Raw genomic sequence first — 19,772 nt, 5'->3', positions numbered from 1 at the left:
CACACACACACACACACACACACACACATACACACACAACCCGGCTGGTGTAGTTCAGTGGCTGAGCATCAACCCAGGAACCAAAAGGCCATTGGTTCCATTCCCGGTCAGGGCACTTGATCCCCTGTGGGGGACATGCAGGAGGCAGTTGATGTTTCTCTATCCCTCTCCCTTCCTCTCTCTCTAAAAAGTCAATAATGGACAGTACGGGTGTGATGTGGAGTCCAGGATCTGAGTTCAAGTTCCACCTCTGCCCCCTGCTTGCCCTCTGCCCCACGGGCTTCCCTTTTCCCATTTGTGCAGTGAGCACGAGTCTAGTCCCTGCGCTGTCCCCCTCGCTGGGTTCTTAGGGGGATTCGGTGTGGGTGTGAACATGAAAGCGCTTTGTAAACGAAAAGCACTGTGACAGTAAGTGAGGCTGGCATCGCTCCCAGCTGGCGTGGTGCTTCTTGCTCCCATGCATTTCTCTGCAGTTTCCCTTCTTCAGAACATGAGCATTTCCCAAAAGAAACATTCTTTTCCTTCCACAGAGTAAAAAATGTTAGATTGGGTTTTTTTATTTAATTCCTTTTGTTTTAGATTAAGCGCCTTGCATATATTAAGGGTGACTTTGAAAGGCACAATTGGCCAGTTCATTACCGTAGTGTTTTCCCTCCTTTCTTTGCTTTCTTGCTTCTGATATTGTTTATTACTTACATAAGGCCACTCGAATACTCGGTGCCTTACGTCAGAATGTGAGGTAGGCAGAACCCGGGGAAAGGAGCACCTGCCCCCTGGGACATGTGCCTGGAGAGGGAGTGGTGTACTCCAGGCTGGGAGGAAGGGCCTCGCTGTCATAGGAGTCGGGGAGGTGTGCACTGTGCTTCCTACATGAGCCTTTTGCTTCTCTCACTTACTCCTTTTTGTTTTGTATGTTTGGCTCGTCTCTCTCACATAAGTTCAATCCATAGGCTATCCCTGGAACCCAACATTCTAGCATCCTCGGGTCTTCCTGAAGCTAAAAGCTGAAAGGTTCCAAATTGGGACTCAGTCAATCCGAGTCAATATACAGTTTCAAAGCCAAATGAAAGAATACCCACTGCATGTCAGTTTCACTTCGGAGCCTCAGTGCAGTTTTGTAGTTGACACTATAACAACTGTAGATAGATGACAGAAAGGTTAGTGAACACTAGTATAAGCTGGTAGATTCAGTACCTTCGTCTTCGATATAACCATCACTCATGAAAACAATAGGATAAAGCTAGTGTGTGATACACATATTAGCATGCCCCTTGTCTGGTTCTCTTGTATCAGTAGCTATTTCTCTAAATCTGAAATGTTAGTTATTCTTGCTATATGTCAGAAATAGCAAAAGAGATACTAAATGCTCATAGTCTCAAATGGCCAAGGCACAGAAAGATTAAAATTGAACCCCTAAATCTCAGTTGAAAATCAACCTGCCTCTTTTCCTTAAGTGTTGGAGGCTAATATCTTAAACTATCATTCAGAATTCCTTTTTTTAAGATTTTTTTAATTGATTTTTAGAGAGAGAGGAAGAGGGGGAAAAAGAGAAACATCTATGTGGGAGCAACCATCTATCGGCTGCCCCCCATCAGGGATTGAACCTGAAACCCAGGCATATTCCCTGACCATGAATCAAACTGGCAACCATTTGGTGCACAGGACAACACTCAACCAACTGAGCCATATGAGCCAGGGCAGTATTCCTTTTAATATTTAAAATAGCCTGCTCCTATGAATGCATAAACTACCTCACTGCTTAGAAGAAATTGTGTGAAATATTCAGGTGAATGTTAAGAATGAATTCAATATGACTACCTAAGTTATAGGAGCATTATAGCAGACTCTGACTTTCCTACCATAGCATTATGGTAGGAATCTGCTTTTTACTGACTATATTCACAGAAGATCCTTATCCAGACCAAGAACTCTGGAGTAATGGAACTCCTCTCCCTTGGAAATGTGAGACTGAACGAAATGGACAAATTCAAAACACACATGTTACGTGCTCCATGTCTAAAAGATGTTTTCAAAAGGATCTGGATGCCAATGTCTTTAATTCAGAATTTTCTTCCCAATTTGGAAACAAAATGCATCATAGTGTTAATTAAAGGAATTTTAAATACTTTGAATTTAACAAAGAGAAAGGTGGCTTCATGGCTGCTTCACTACTCGAAATAATAGTTTGGGATCTTTCTAGAGAATAATGAGAATTTTTTTAATTCATTGTTTTAAAAAATAAACTACTATTAAATAATCTTGAAAACATTATATCCTTGTGAAGTTTTCTTGTGAATTGTTTACATTTCTTCCCTTCTCCCCTCACCACTTTTGTGAATTATTTCTTTTGTAATATGTAAATTGGCATAAATCTAGTTAAAGGTTTCAATTCTGTGTATTTCCTTTTGCTGTTCTGTGTGAATACAATGTAATTTTCAACTTTGTAGCAAACATAAAATATATATATTTTTACAACATAATCCTCATACCTATACTCAAAACCACCTATTATTTTTAAGTATTTGAGAACATATAATTTATTTAAACTGCTCCAAATGCTTTTGAAAAGCTTAACCTTAAGAGCATTTACTCATGTATAAAAATACAGATATTTCCCTAGCCAGTTTGGCTCAGTGAATAGAGCGTCAGCCTGCAGACTGAAGGGTCCCAGGTTCAATTCTGGCCAAGAGCACATGCTCAGGTTGTGGGTTCGATCTCCAGTAGGGGGAGTGCAGGAGGCAGCCGATCAATGATTCTCTCTCATCGTTGATGTTTCTATCTCTCTCTCCCTTTCTGTTCCTCTCTGAAATCAATAAAGAAATATATTTAAAATATATATAGATAGATATTCTTGCATAAATGTCAAAGTAATAAAGGATATATTAGCAAAATAAAAAATATATATTATTTTTAGCAAGACCTAGAATAGGTCATGTGTTTGTAGCACTAAGTCCCATGTTCCTGATGATCAGTTATAGACTTTCTGAATCTAGAATGCTAGACTGACATATAACTTGTTCCTATGACAATTTCAACTTGAGAAGACATGCGGATGTTTGAAATCATTCAAGATTTGTTTTTTTTCCAAAGGGTAATAGTATTTTCTTTCCAAAGCAGGCAGATTATCCTAAATCAGGATATCACAGTTTCGCTCTCCATTGGTTTTTCAAGGCAAGCTTTTCTAAGTTGTGAGAAGTGCACTTTTCATTTAAGTAGATCATACTGTAGCTTCTAGTTAATCTTTGAGACTAGAATAGTATATTTTTAAAATGTGCCTCCTTGTTAAATAGACACCATGACAGTGTTTGCACAGTGTATCGTTAACCTCCCGTGGAAGGTTAAGCGGCTGCTTCTGTATTTAAGTCTGTTGCTGTGGGGAATGACTGGCAGTGTTGCACCCACCTACCGGGGAATGGGGGGAGCTCAGACTTGCACCTGTGGGATTAGGTGTAGCAGCAGGAAGCAAGAGCATTTACAGCATATAATTAACAAGGATTTTTTCCCCCTTTTTTAAAACAGCATGTTCACCGCACTAGGTGAGCTAGTGATTAACAGTTGAAAAAAAAATTGCTGGTGTCTGCACCCCTACTTACACTCCTTCACTCACCGGTGCATTCTATTACTCTTGTAGCAGTCAGAGGAACTCGCCTCACCACCCTTCATTTCCTTCACTATGTATTGATTCCTTTGTGCTCATGGGGAATTTTTCTAGTTGGTGTGTGTGTGTGTGTGTGTGTGTGTGTGTGTGTGTGTGTGTGTGTGTGTGCCCTTTTAGTGCAGTTTTGTTAGCCAAATTCTGTTTTCTGAATCAAATTAGAAGTAACTTAGGGACTCCTATTTGATTTAGAAGTGGCTGCCCTAATGTTTATTAGGTGGGAAAGTTAATGCACAGTGATTTGTAGGCTCTCAGAGGTTCAAATGGGAGCGTGAAAAAAGCATTTACTCTCTCTAAGTGGTATTTAGTACCGAGTGTGCTTGCTGGGTGGCTTTTAATGGTGATTTCCTCATCTTCATTGGGAAAACTATAATTTAATTGCCAATATAGAAAGGATTCCTAAACATAGCTCTCTAGAATAAAACCTTCTTGATACAAACTCATCCACATGCACAGCCGTTCACGTTTCACAGCTGCTCCTTCGCTAAGGTCGGTGGGCAAGTTTGGTGGGCAGCCACTGGCGCCAGAATTTGTAGCGATATTCTGTCTCCACGATGTTGTCATGTGCTTTCTTTTCATTTACACCCAAAAAAGACAAAAACTTAACGGAATGTGTTCAGGTTGTTGTTGTTGTTGTTGTTTTTCAACTCAACTTCATTTCCTAACAAGATAGCATGTAATTATGGAATTAGATGCAGTGACTTCCAAAGTATGTAAATCTTGCTGCCATAAAAGTCTTTGCACGAAGGAGCCGCTGAGCCAGCGATAATGTCTTCTATCCAAACACATTTGTCCTATAAGTAGAAACTGTTTAAAAGGAAAATTACATCTTTTCAGCAGTTTATCAGCGATAATTACCCTTCATACAGCAAAGGAAGGAGAAAGTGTTTTAAAGAACTATAATTCTAATTGGCAAATGTCACCAGCTGTTGCAGCTACTCTTACTTGTGTGTATTCTTTTAATGAATATATCTCATGCCACAAGCCACATGAAAATATATTCACTAGGTGTGAAATTCCCATATGTCAAAGTTTCAAGACTAGGTAAACAGCTCAAAGAGAAAGAAAAAAATAATAATGCTAATGAGGACTGTAAGAATTCTAGGTTTGTTTTCCAGGCAAGTTGATCTTAATTTGCCAAAAGGGGAGAAAATGTAATTTCAGAAAGAAAAACACAGAAACACTTACTTTGTTGAAATAAACTTTTAAGTTAGCTTTACCTCACACTCTCAACCAGAGATTCTCATTTCCTTAGAAAGTCGTAGAATTTTCTCAGCTCACAGATGTCTGTATTACATGCCTGGGGTTTGCCAAAGAGAACAGCATTACATTTTCTCTTGGGCCTAAGCTATAAATGGTTAGTTTTAGATGATAGAAGATAAACTCTTCCTGGACAGTGTTTCATACTGTCTAATGTTATCTTGAAAGTGATCAAGGAGATAAAAAATACCTTAGAGTCGATGGCAAGTGTTTAAAGCCATTATTCTCCAGTCCTCATGGCTATGACTTAGTTTCCAGTGAGCCTGATGGTCAAGTGGTTGACTAGGTTCAACTTCCAAGCATACTCTTCCTTTGAAAGACAGAAATGAAAATGGGGTTGGTGGGGGGAAATGGTGGAGAAGGCAAGCTTCCTGTATGTATATATTCTAGAACTACTACTTTTGGGGCTGTGCCCAGCCCCCTCAGTATCATATCCAGCATAGCATTTTGTTCGCGGCACCTGCCTGCAACTCCAACACTGAGCTAATGTGTTATTATGTATAGAAAATTGTTCTCATCTCATTTTCATTCTACAGGGGTGTGTGTTCTGAATTTTCTCCTTTTTGGTATCTTGACAAAGTTTGAGGGCATGGACATAAACACTTATGGATAAGTTGTCCTCACATATTTATTGGTAGTCAGTAATCTTTCTACGAATCACCCTGCCTCTTCATTGGAAAACTGATATATAAACACCTGCACTCCACAGAAGAAAGCAACCTAGGTTTTGCTTGATTGTCCTTGTAGTTATTTCAACTTTTAAACATTGCTTATGAGAATTATGCAGGAAAATAGAGAAGGAATGAATTTGGTAACTTGCTGCCAATATGCTTGGAATATATTACCTTCATTGTCAATAGAAGCTCTTGAAGGAAAGACATTTATATAGCTGTTTCAAATTATAACAGAAAACTAATGTTATTATATCAGGGTTATGTTTGAATGGATCCTTGAATTTGTGTGGTGTATATTTCCCTTTAGGCTAAATAGAAAAGCAGTAAAAACTTGTGATGCTCATTACCAAGAAATAACTTTGTTACCAAAAAATCAAAATTTTATTAATGAGATATGCTCATTGCCTGTAATGTGCCCTGGTTAAGAGAGAGGGAATTTTATCATTGTATATAATATATGCTCCCCCCCAAAAAAAAAAAATTAAGTGATAAGAACTTTCCTTCATTTAAGGAGAAGGCACTACCAACCATCCTAACATCACTCAGATGTATACCTTGAGTTGTTTTCCCACAGCATGTGCCTCATTTAACTATTAATGTTTAATAAGTTAAAACCTTATTAAATATTACTTAATAGTTAAATCATCTATATCTTCTCTCACCTACTTTCCTTGCAGTACTTACTTTTGCAAAATGAGTTTGTTTATAGAGGTCACTAGAGGCCCGGTGCACAAAATTCATGCAAGAGTAGGCCTTCCTTCCCCTGGCTGCCAGCACCAGCTTTCCTCTGGCACCCGGGACCCGGGCTTCCCTTGCAGCCCTGGCTTCATCTGGAAGGTCTAATTAGCATATTACACTTTTATTATTATAGATAAGTGCATTCTGTGGATATAAAATGATGCAAGACTAACTTATTTGGCATCAATTCTATAATTTTGTTATTACTAATGCCGTATTCTAATTGAATCAGTAAATCAATATAGATTATGACTCCACCCCAGGGGAGGATCATACAAATGAACGTTTTTATTAACTGTTCAGCTATGTGAAACTCAAGGAGGACCTGAAGCCTAGAAGGAAAACTCTTGAGGGGCCTTCAGGTTTGGTCCCTTCCTCGTACTGATTTTATAGCAGGAAGGAATCATAGTCACTGCCCTATCTCCTCTAACACCAAATGTTGGGTAACTTCGGAAAGTCATCTAATCCACACCTTTGGATCTTTATCAATACTCTTATCAAATTTCTAAAATAAAATAAAACCTTGAGATAGTGTCGATAAATGTAAATGAATAGAAGCAATGGATAAACTCAAAATTTTGCTTTGTTTCATTTTGAATACATTAAATGTTTTTTGCCCAGTATCTTCCTAGTAAGGTTTTATTCAGGTTAGTAAGAAAATTTATTTTGTATTCCTTAAGTACCATAGTGGTTGAGGAAGGCAACCAAGGAAAGCTAACATATTTATTTTTAATAGATGTGGATAAATCTCCTAAAGATGATGGGAAGCAAATTGTATATGAAATTAGGAAATGATTGCATGTGGGAATTTTTTGAAAAAGTTATTCATTTGTCTTGCTTGGCATATTGACCTTTTAAGATAGCCTTTTAAGAGAGAGAGAGAGAGAGAGAAGCAATAAACATTGATCGGTTTCCTCCCATATGTGCCTGGCTGGGGATAGAACCCACAACCTAGGTATGTGCCCTGACAGGGAATCAAACCCCCAGCCTTTTTGATGTACTGGATGATGTTCTCACCAAAGACTCAAGATAGACGTTTTAAAAATACATATCTAGTATACAACCACATATTTCTCATCATTTTAGTAATGATGAATAACTACAACCTCAAGTTATAGGCATCAGTGATAAACTTTTATTTACTTTAATTGTGGAGTTTACTGAAGGTGGTCACTGTTCATTTGGGCTTGAGCATATTTTTCTGGAGCAGTTTTTGAAATGATTAGTGAATGATTTCCAGGGTTGTGATTAAATATTTTTGCAACCGATGTCTGATATTATTTTCTTTGCCATGCTTTTCCCTCGCCACAGAAACCAGGAATGGATCTGGCAGACACCTACATTATGTTTGTTCGGCAGAATCAGGATATTCTTCGAGAAAAGGTCAATGAAGAAATGTACATAGAAAAGTTGTTTGATGTAAGTAACTACTCTGCAAGGTGTGCTGGCATTACAGATGCTCTGAAGGGGAAAGTTGCCTTTTGATGTGTTGGCAAAGCAGATATGTGTGTGTGTTTATATATATATATATATATATATATATATATATATATATATATATATATATATATATATATATATTATGATTTCAGAGAAGAAGGGAGAGGGAGAGAGATAGAAACATCAATGATGAAAGAGAATCATTGATCGACTGCCTCCTGCACACCCCACACTGGGGATCAAGCCTGCAACCTGGGCATGTGCCCTGACCAGGAATCAAACTGTGACCTCCTGGTTCATAGGTCAATGCTCAACCACTGAGCCATGGTGGCTGGGCTAGACTCTCCTTTTTTGATCCTTTTTCTTCCATGCAGCTAATATCATTGACAATTTTAATTCTTTGCTGATGGAAACCTTAATTGGCTTCTCTTTGCACATGAAAACTGTCACTGTTAGAATGAGAATCTCAAAACCCTTCTGAAGTGCATTTTAACAAGCGAGATGATCATCAGTTTACCGCTGTGTCCAGCGTCATTTCACTGACCTCTGCAGCGCTCCATAAACAGGATCTGATTGTAATGGATGTGGGCCTGCCCTAAAAGTTGTTTTAAGTCAGTGAAATACTCTTCAGTCAAACAAAGAAATAAGCTGCAGTGAAAGCAGATACCTGCCGCTGCTGTTGTTGAACGTTTTGACCTTGACGTACAGTGCTGATGTGTGCTAGCGGGTATAATAGTGCAGCTTTGTCAGCAGGAAAGTCTTCACTGACTCACAAGAGCTCCTAGAAATGGGGCATTGGGATTTTATTTTTTTAAAATATACTGTTACTGATTTCAGAGAGGAAGGGAGAGGGAGAGAGAGTTAGAAACATCAATGATGAGAGAGAATCATTGATTGGCTGCCTCCTGCACGCGGATCAAGCCTGCAACTTGGGCATGTGCCCTTGACCAGCATCGAACCAGAGACCCTTCAATCCGCAGGCCTACACTCTATCCACTGAGCCAAACAGACTAGGGAGGGGACTGGGACTTTAAGTCTCATGATCCTGGAGCCATTTCTTGAATATCTGTAAAGGAGACTAAGAGAGCAGTCCATTTCAGTAACAATGTTGTCATTCATCTGTAATTATTCACAGTCAGTCCAAAGGAAATGCTACTTTGCTTGTGACATAACTGTCTGTTTGCCACAAGGCTGATTCTGAAATGTAAGATTCTCTTTGAACTGTATTTATTTATGTACATCTCTGCATTTTAGAAATGCTTTTCTGGCAGTTTCATTTAATTATGCGAGCTACGGCTAATGTTTTCATAACAGCAATTCACGGGCTTCATGGTGACACGTCAGCTGTGGCACTTACAGAAGGTCCTGCTACGTCATCGTCCCCGCCCTGTTCTGCCCTGTCAGGGTCTCTGTCAGATTGGGTGGTCAAAACGAGTCTTCTCTTTCATGCTTTATGTGTCTAGCCTGTACCCAGGCTGTTTTACAATAAAAGTATCATCTGTTTTAATAAGCTAAGTGTTAATATGTGTGAAAAGAATGATTTCCTAAAAGCTTTGATGCCCTGCAGGGGTAGAAAAATTGTCATCCATCCAGCTGGCTCTTTTACAAAATACTGAAACCATATTAGCAACTTCTGCTTCCATTTGGTCTTGCTTTGAATTTACAAACATATGCTTCACTTCCTAGTCCTCTTACTTTTTTTTTTTTTTTTTTTGCTTATGTGGTAATTTTCAAAAATGTGAAACAGAAGAGGAAAGTTGAATTACTGTTATTCCCTTTATGTTCCTTTAGTCTAGCTAAAGCACATAGTCTGTGGTGACGAAGGGTAGAGTCATTCTGGAAATAGGCCATTGTAGGCATGTGTGTGTGTGTGTGTGTGTGTGCACGCGCGCATGTGTGTTCTTAGCATCTTCAATTTGTTGTCTTGGTGACCTATTTATTGCAAAGCTTACTATCACTTCATAACTTTATAGAGGTAGAATTCTCTCTCTAATGATATTCCCACTTCAATTCCACTTTATTCGCCAAACTTCTTTTGAAGACTGTTAACAATAACAAATGAAACTAACTAAAGTGGACACAAGAAAGCCAACATTAAAATGATGTGCTATTTACTTGTCCCAGCTATAGATGGTTTCCTTTCAGTGCCTAAACACCTGACCTGGCTGTGGGTTTGCTTCTGAAAGGAGCCCTGGACAAGCAATCATTCTGGTTTGGGTTGGGAAAGTTCTGCCATTTTGCAAACACCCCGTAGAACATTGGACTTGTTATTTGTAAAATAGTTAAATGTCCTTAAATGTTCTAATATTTTTAAGTTTCACATTTTTATTATTATAATTAAAAAATAAAGTAGACTCTAATTCTATTGGTATGTCATCAAGAATAACATGTATAAGGGGGTACTAAGAGCCCCTAATTAGCCAAGACTGAATTTGCCTCAATTGCAGTTAGTAAATGAGAGGTTATCAAGTATGTGTTGAAAGGTAGTGTAAAATGTGTATCTTAAGCAACAGATCATTACTGAGAAACATTATATAATTATTGGAAATCCATGTGGCTGGAGCTTAAAATAATATTGTTCAGTGTTAAGAAACAGTTGAAAATAATGACCCTGTAAATACTGTTAGCAACATTAGTCTATTACAGATAAAAGATTGAAGAGAACAATTTTATTCAGACATCATGACAAACTTTTTATATTCTAATTAAAGTACCTTCTGAGTACAAAAGGAAATTAATCCCTTAACACACCCACGTGTGCACGTGCACGTGTGCATGCGCGCACACGCACATGCACACACACACACACACACACACACACACACACCAAATCCTGAGATGTTAAAACTAATAGTATCCTTTGAAGATCAAAAAAAAGTTAATAATATGCCCTAACTGGTTTGGCTCAGTGGATAGAGCGCAGCCTGCGGACTGAAGGGTCCCAGGTTCGATTCCGGTCAAGATGATATACCTTGGTTGCGGGCACATCCCCAGTGGGGGGTGTGCAGGAGGCAGCTGATCGGTGTTTCTCTCTCATTGATGTTTCTGACACCCTCTCCCTTCCTCTCTGTAAAAAAATCAATAAATTATATTTTTTAAAGTTAATAATAGGACAAATATCAAGACATTCTACTACACTCCATAAGTGGTTAAACTTATAAAACACTTTTGCTTAAAACAAATGACTTCAAAAATATATAAATAATTTATGGCAGCCCTATGCTGTTAATAGAAGGAATCAACTTCAATTAGGTTCGTCCCTAATCTTTTCAAATTATCAAAAAGTAATAATAGCCTTAGCTATTACTACTACTCTTCCTGGGGTACCTCCTGGTACACGTGCGGGGTGCTTTACCTATAGTATCATTTCTAACCTATAGGCTCTATGCCATCACCTCCATTTTATCCTCGTTTTCCGTCTAAGGAATCTCCCATTCAGAGAAGATAAGTGACGTAAGTGTTGAATCAGACTTTGAAACCTTGTGTCTCTAGTTTCAAAGTCCATGCTATCTCTACCATAATTCATTACTTGCAAAATTTGAAATGGTCAATGTGTTGTGGAAGAGGGTTAGACCAGAAATACAGAAACCTGAATTTCAGCCACAGATGTGCCATTAATTGTCTGAGTTTTAAGAAGTTATGTCACCTGTGTAAGGCTGAGTATAGTTAGTGCACATGAACTGAAAAAGTTGGTCTAGAATCCCAGATGATTTCTGAAATCGCTTCCAGATTTTAAACCATCTAAATTAAATTAGCTCTAATTTTAGAAATGGCTAACATTGCTGTGTTGTTTGCATGCCAAGTCTTCCACCCTTAAGATTAACAGTTGTTTTTATTTTATTTTTTGGATTTTTTTTATTCTTTCATGAGGTTATATTTGAGAGAGAGAGAGAGAGAGAGAGAGAGAGAGAGAGAGAGAGAGAGAGAGAGAGAAGCATTGAAAAGCATTGAGGTGAGAGAGAAACATCGACCGGTTGCCTCCTGTGATTGGAATGGAACCCACAACCTTTTGCAGTATGTGAGGGCTCTCAACCAACTGAGCCACCGGCCCAGAGTAGCAATTCTTAAGATTTTCTGTGATGACCAGGTGAAAGCAGGGTATCCCACACAAGAAGCAAGAGCAAGTGCAGTGGATAAGAAAGTAGAAAAGAGATTCTATATATAAAAAAAAAAAATCTGTGCCATCTGACATTCTATGTATATGCCACCATGGTCTGAATCCCAGATTTGGAAAAGAGTTGGAACTCACATATTCTGTATTCATGCTAAGTGTTTCTGAGTGACCAGAATATTTTAAGCAGAGGCTGTCTCTGCCTCTCTAGTAATCACTGGTGCACATGCTATGGTAAGTTTAAAATCTACATGCTAAATTTACTTTTTCAATTTAAAAAAAGTATCTGGGTAAGAGAAATCTTTAAGGAAGTTTTCCTGTAGTGGGAGAGAGAATGGATTCACCATAAGGTTGTTCCACTTTGTAGGCGATCTCTCTTAACCCCGTGTCCTTTTTTTTCTTTTAATATAAAATGTGAATGTCAGTATAGTAAAACCTCAAAATAACGGACTAAATCAGGCGAAGGGGTGTCCATTAAGGCCGAAAGTCCATTATATAGTAAAAGTAGGTTTTCTGAATGCCTATGTTAAAAATTGACAAGTTGGTTCATTTACCTGTTTTTACTTACGTTGACACATTTGTGTAATTAAAATTAAGTATGAAAGGTTTATTTCACAGAAGAGTTTTCTATATGCATCACTGTGATGTTAAATTTATACTGAAGATGTAGTAAATGTACACAGGTCAAAGGGGCAGGTTTGGGGCACTTTAGTCAACCGCTCGGTGTTGTAATATTCTCAGGTGCATTCACTAGTCTCAGCGAGTCACCAAGTGCACGGGCTGGGGTGAGGCTTAGCGCACGTGGGAACATTGGCCGCAGGTGTGAAAACTGCTCCAGAAAGTCATGCCACGCGACAACAGCAGCAATCACCCCAAGCATGCAATGCGTTGTGATCACACAATAATCATTTGTGAACTTTGTTTATGAATGGTGACTCTTGGATTTAAATATGTAGACTACAGTGTTTTTTTTGTTTTGTTTTGTTATAAAGTAATGGAAATCTTTTTTAAAATGTATTTTTATTGATTTCAGAGAGGAAGGGAGAGGGCGAGAGAGATAGAAACATCGATGATGAAAGAGACATCATTGATCGGCTGCCTCCTGCACGCCCCCTACTGGAGATCAAGCTGGCAACCCAGACATGTGCCCTTGACCGGAATCAAACCCAGGACCCTTAGTCCTCAGGCCAATGCTCTTGCCACTGAGCCAAACCAGCTAGGGCGATTACTACAGTGTTTTTTCCAACATATGGCCTATTTACTAAAATTTGTTAACATAACAGTGAATTAATAAACCTGTTAATTTATTTTTAAGTAAGACTGTGAATCAGCCTCTCCATTTTTAAAAAAGATTTTTTAAATTAATTTTTTGAGAGAGAGGAAGGGACAGGGAGAGAGAAACATGGATGTAAGAGCAAAACATAGATCTGCTGCTTCATGCACACCCCTAACCGGGGATGAAGCTGCAACTAAGGCACATGTCCTGACCGGGAATCAACCCAGCAAGTCAGGACACCGTTAATTTAATTATAAGCAAATCTTTGTTAAAAGCATTTTAAAATTAACAGAGTGTTCATTTTCACATGTGACATATGGACCGAAAATTTTGTCCATTACATGGAGGTCCACAAAACCGAGGGTCTAACGTCGTCTTTTTAAATTTTTTATCAAATCAAAACCATCTACAACTCATCTAATCCCAATATAAACATAGAACAAAGATTTTCTAATTCTTAAACTCCATCCTTAATGTCTACTATGATGTTGCTTCCCACACTCTCAGGTTTCAGGACACACAGTGCCAGCCACAGGTGCCCATGTGTCAGGAGAGACACTGGTAACATTCCTGGAGGGCTTTGGGTCTCTGGTTGGAAAGTGGTGATGTTTTACATGTCAGAATTGACATCTAGAGGAATTGCTGCAAGAGCGCCCTCTGAGGTCATCTCCTGATGGCCAAGAACATTACAACACTGAGGGGTTGGCCAAAGTGCACCAACCTGCCCCTCTATACCTCTGCCAATTGATTGGGCATTGCCCACCATGAGTCCCTTTGAAACAATTTCATTTAGTGCTCATGTTGCTGAAGACACATCAGGGTGCAGTACTTAATTGGCAAATCATGCAAATGAAACATTCTCTTGTGTTATAAACTGATTAAACATTTAATTATTGGGGAGTTTCATCTCAATGACATTTTTTAAAAAATACTGTTGCAGTGTCTTCTAAAATTAAAAGTAATTCTTTAAATGGTAGTTAATCAGCTACATTCATCCAAACAGTGTTTGATAAGGATTAATTTCTCAGAAGTTTCCTTGAAAAAAAATTCTTTTCAGTAAAGAAACTCTAAATTAAACATTTAAGTAAAATTGACCTCAACTATATTGATGAGTTCAGTAGCCATTTTATGATTCAATGCAATGAAAAGGAAAAGAAGTTGGGAAAACAACTATTACAGGTAAGTGTGGTTCTCAAAAAAACTAATTTGGCACTTATTCCAAATAAGAAAGGGGGGAAATGCTCAGAATTTTTGAGTTTAGCATTTCACACTAATGCCCAAATTTTTGATTTGAGAATGTATTTTCATCCTCAGTAAGATCAATATTACTATCCTTAAGTTATTTAAAAATTCGGCTTATTGTCATGTTGATTTCCCAAGAATAGTGGAAGTCACCAGAGCCTGGGTAAGAATGACTGCTAGTTAAACTTTCTTTCCATAACTCCCTCAGAGGGGGTGTTTACCACTGACCATCTACTTTTTCAGTCATATTCTTGGATTAATTTCTTTGTGTATATAATTAGCCTCTCTATTAGGAAGGCAGGCCAGACCCCACTAAGTCTAAAGACTTTTTCGCCTTCTTACATGTCGTAAATTGGATGATAGTAGAGATCTATTCTCTTATAATGTGGATGTCGATTTAAAAATAACAGTGTTCCTCTTTTCAGTGACCTTTCCCTCTCAAGTAGCTGGAAAGTTTTTCTGTAGGCTGCATAAATGTGTGTAGATTTCCACTACAGAGTATGTTCTTTTTTGGCTTTGTGTGTATATGAAAAAAGATTCAAATATGAAACATTAACTGTGGGTCCGTTATGCCCAACCATGATTCTCCTATCAACACTCAAAATTGCACATTCATTCCAGTCACACGGCATAAGAATTCTATTTCTTTTCTATCACTAGAAAGAGATGGATGATATAAGTTCAGTGATGTACTCGAGGCTATTTGAGATCATTTATTTCTAAACAGGTAATGTTGTGTACCCTGGTGCCTCGTTGTGTACTGAAAACAGATACAAAGTTTGACTGAGTGTTTGATATCTGTGTTCTCTGAGCAGCGTTTCATTCATGTTGCAGTCACGTGTGTTAACACTGTGTGGTTGAGCTGCTTTAGCACATTGTTTTCCGAGGGGTGTGTGTGTGTGTGTGTGTGTGTGTGTGTGTGTGTGTGTGTGTGTGTTTTCTTAATTGTATATATTCCTGCACTGTTTTACCTACAGCATCTGGGCTTGCATTGAAGTGGTTTGGCCTTTTTTAAGATAGTCATAGTCACACTTGCTCTGTGTATTGTCTTACCTGCCTCAGTAAATGCCATACAGAGTTTGCTCTTTACCTTTTTTTTCCCCCTCAAAGTTTGTTTCCCTTTTAAACCTCTGCTCTCACATTACAGCCGTCTGGTTCATTTTCGTTAATAACCCTTATTTTCATGTTATTATTTGTAAGTGTAAGAATTTATTTTTTTAAGGGGTCTATTTTGATGTGTGGTTTGTGCCAAAACAGCTTTGGCAAGCCCAGGCGGGGCCCGGAGCGGCCAGAGGCCCTCATTTGAATCTAAGCTGTGGGTGAATGAAAACCTGAGAAACTTGAGAGAAGCGTGCCTAATTGCCTCAAAGAAAACGCATGGTAGCTTGTTGATCTTGTTTCTTTGATAGTTCAAAATAATCTTCAAGAAATATGTGGCCTCCTTACTTATATTCTTGAAATGTGATCATGGGACACAATTGTCATTTGGCTCATTCCCAGAAATTCACAACCTTGCATGAGGCACCTGGACATATGTGGCAGGTCTGGTAGCATCAGCTAATTAACAACACAGGCTTAAACAGGCACCTCATCTGGCAGTGCAGTTAGTTGCCTGATGGTGCTCAGCGGGATTGGGTAGTGCTTTTTATTTTTCTATCCTAATGGTCTGCTGCCCACCTAATTTTGCCTTATTGTCAGTCACTACTTACCGCAGCTTGGGGCCCTCCCAGGAGGCTAAATTATTATCAAAGGATTAGGGAGATGTAGCCTTGCAGCTCTGACATTTCTGATTACTTGTCTATGCCAGAACACTAATTAGCTGTGACTAATTAAGAAAAATGTTCCTGCCATAGAAAACCATTTAAAAGAACTGAGAAGAAGAAAAGCAATTCAAAAGCTGAGCAGTGCTCAGATTTACGGATGCTCTTTAGATTTCCACCAGAGCCTTAACTCACCTTTAATAGTGCTCAGGATTTAAAAAAAAAATCTCACATGCGGACTGATCTGAGGTCTCTACTTGACTAGGGGGGGAAATGTTGTTGATCACCTGAACACTCTTAGTAATGGTAAAATTGGCTTTGATGATGGAAGATGACAAAACTTTCCTTTTCATCCAGATATTTTTCTAAACACCAGATGCTTTCAGTGTGCATCTGCATGCATGCAACCATCCAATACCATAGACTTCATAGTCTTTGAAGAAATTAGAATATTCTTTCTACTGATTTTGCACACAATAGTTGAAAGGATTACTGGAAACAAGTTGAGCATTCCAAAAGTTACTCGGTATTGGTTTCGTGCTGCGTTCACCTTTAAGATGGGCTGACGTTCTGGCTTCCCCATGCAGAGCCCGGCTTTCCCTGGTGACTTGGCATGCTTGCACTGCGACTGGCCACGGTGCCTTCATGGAAATACACAGGCCTCCCGTGAGGCCAGCAGCTCTGTCTGTGAACCAGTGTGATGTTCTCATAGAACCGACAGCTACTACTCTCCTTCTCTTCAGACCGAATTCCATCAGCAAGTGATGCATGGCTTTAAGGCCATTTGCTATTGGGGCTTTTTTTAACTCCCCCTGTCAGCCACCCCCTCCGCAAGCTTTCCCTGCAGCATCGTCACTGCCGCTCACAAGTGGGCAGCACAGAGGCAGCCAGATGGCCACGATTATAAACACCTAAGCTTGAGACAGAGCCCTCGATTTCTCGATCTCAGCTCAATCCTAGATAAGTGACCATCTAAATGTTGCTCTCTTAATCTGGGCAGAATATTTTGTTCAGATTAAAGAAGGTTCTCACCTCTGCCTCACCTAAATTCTTCATGCTGTTTTTTCTTGTTTTTTGTTTTTTGTTTGGTGGGTTTTTGTTCCGAGGATATTTTTCCATTAGAGAGAATGGAAGGGAGGAGAAGAGAGAGAGAAACATTGATGTGAGAGAGACACATCAGTTGGTTGCCTCCTGCATGCCCTCCAACTAGGGCCAGGGATCAAGCCTGCAACCAAGGTACGTGCCCTTGACTGGAGTCAGACCCAGGACCCTTCAGTCTGCGGGCTGATGCTCTATCCACTGAGCCAAACCAGCTAAGGCCTTCATGTTGTTTTTGAAACCCATTTCTCCTTTTCCTCTCAGTGGAGAACAAAAAGCAGGTAACCAGCATTCTCTAGGGCAGCGGTTCTCAACCTGTGGGTTGTGACCCCTTTGGTGGTCGAACGACCCTTTCACAGGGGTCGCCTAAGACCATCCTGCATATCAGATATTTACATTGCGATTCATAACAGTAGCAACATTACAGTGATGAAGTAGCAACAAAAATAACTTTATGGTTGGGTCACAACATGAGGAACTGTATCTAAAGGGCCAGAAGGTTGAGAACCACTGCTCTAGGGAAGGATCTGTCCCTTATGTGAAGACTGTTATTAAGCCACCTGTCATACCTGTCTGCTCCAGAACAAGCAATCCCTGTTTGTTTAACTTCTCTTCATAGGCCCCTCTCTAGCCCTTTAATCATCCTGTGGCTGTTCTCCGAAACTTCTCAAAGTGTCCTCTGTCGTGCGTAAGGTTCAGAGTCAGGAATGGGATGCGGTATTTGAATGTGGCTGAACAAGATTCTTTCCAGCCACGTCGCTGCTTAGGCATTCTGATCCATTACCGCCCGTACTGTTGCTCTCCTGATCCTCAGATGTGGCTTCATGTACTGTCCACAGCTCTTTCCGCTGACTTTCCCCTAGGTTACTGCCTGTCGTGTACCCTTACAACGGATATGGTTATTAATGTAGAATGTTCATTCTGTCCATGTTTTGAATGGATAGTTACTATGTGTAAGGAATGGTGGTGAATGCGGGGATTAAAAGGTTAGGCATCGGTGTGGCCCCACGTGGTTGGCTATCACTGTCACAATGACTCAGTAGGATTCTAATTGGAATAGGAAAGTGAAACCCCTCTTATTAATAATTTACTCATCCAACCAGCATTTATTGGGCATTTCCTAGAGGCCACAGACTGTGCTAGAGGCTGAGAATATAATGTGACACAAGATAGACCGTCTTCACCCTAAGGGAGCTTATAGTCTTAGTATCAGATGGGTTTTTCAAAAAAATTGTAAATTAAAATGTTTTACATGCCCTTTCAAAATACATTCTAGTGATCACCTGTGACATGTGTCAGTTTATTTCTGTCTGTTACAAGAGCATGATTAGAAACTTGCTGAAAGTGAGGCCCAACACAAAATGTGTACCTTGCTCCAGTGTTTGCAATATCAAGTGCCATGACTGTGAGATAAGGGCGCCCCCTCCCCTCTCCACCCTCTAAGACAGCGGTTCTCAACCTGTGGGTCGCGACCCCTTTGGGGGTCGAACGACCCTTTCACAGGGGTCGCCTAAGACCATCGGAAAACACATATATAATTACATATTGTTTTTGTGATTAATCACTATGCTTTAATTATGTTCAATTTGTAACAATGAAAATACATCCTGCTTATCAGATATTTACATTACGATTCCTAACAGTAGCAAAATTATAGTTATGAAGTAGCAACGAAAATAATTTTATGGTTGGGGGCCACCACAACATGAGGAACTGTATTAAAGGGTCGCAGCATTAGGAAGGCTGAGAACCACTGTATTAAAGGGTCACAGCATTAGGAAGGTTGAGAACCACTGTATTAAAGCGTCGCGGCATTAGGAAGGTTGAGAACCACTGCTCTAAGAGTTCTTTGCCCAAACCAGGCTCACGCCAGCTCCCGGGGTTGGGGGGGTGGGAGGGAGGGTGCTCTAAGGTTCCCTCAAACTGAAGTCAGCAATGCCGTCGCAGTGATGTTTTCTGCCCTTTTCACAGACAGCGCACAAAGCCAACAAGTGTAGAAGGCACGAGGACAGGTCAGGTAGAGGTACAAATGCACAGACAGCACAGCCAGCCCTGCTCCAGATGTGCCCCAAAGCCTCAGAGAGCCCCCAGGAGTGGGCACCAGTGCCCTGAGCACCTGCTGGAGAGGCAGCCCCCTGAACACATCAACAACAGCGGGGAGTGTCATCAGACTGTTGTGCAAATGTGTATATATGTGTGACACTCATATATGGACATAGACATGGGGGTGATTAGGACTTTCTCCTGTATTTAACTCATCACCTAAATGAAATTAGACTGTCACCTTTAAAGCTCTGTTTAAGTCCTGTGTTCAATTCCTTTAGCCAAAATCAGTTGTTTACTTTTGGGTGATTTCTACATTTTTAACATCTATCAAATTACTTTTCTATTCATGAACCATGGTTTAAGTCAGCAATAAATCTGGCTCTGACACTCTTCTGTCCTTTTTCTATTGAAAAGCTGCCCTGTCACTATTATATGTGTAGCATTTCATATTTCCAAATATTTAAAGCATTCA

General features: G+C 39.6%; 1 protein-coding gene across 10 annotated transcripts in view; it reads left to right on the top strand.

The window, feature by feature from the left end:
• CADPS2 (calcium dependent secretion activator 2) overlaps positions 1-19,772 on the top strand; it is a 485,821-nt gene that overhangs the window by 451,906 nt on the left and 14,143 nt on the right. For 9 of the 10 annotated variants that reach the window (XM_059711675.1, XM_059711674.1, XM_059711681.1 and 6 more), the window contains one exon: positions 7,639-7,746. The exons of the other annotated variant lie outside the window; for it this stretch is intronic. In XM_059711675.1, coding sequence (XP_059567658.1) covers positions 7,639-7,746 — 108 coding nt within the window. The remainder of the gene's footprint in view (positions 1-7,638; positions 7,747-19,772) is intronic. 10 annotated transcript variants of the gene reach the window in all.

Source organism: Myotis daubentonii, chromosome 10 (assembly GCF_963259705.1).
Source record: "Myotis daubentonii chromosome 10, mMyoDau2.1, whole genome shotgun sequence".
Taxonomy (NCBI): Eukaryota; Metazoa; Chordata; class Mammalia; order Chiroptera; family Vespertilionidae; genus Myotis; species Myotis daubentonii.
The sequence above is the reverse complement of the archived record's forward strand: the minus strand, read 5'-3'. Positions and strand labels throughout refer to the sequence as shown.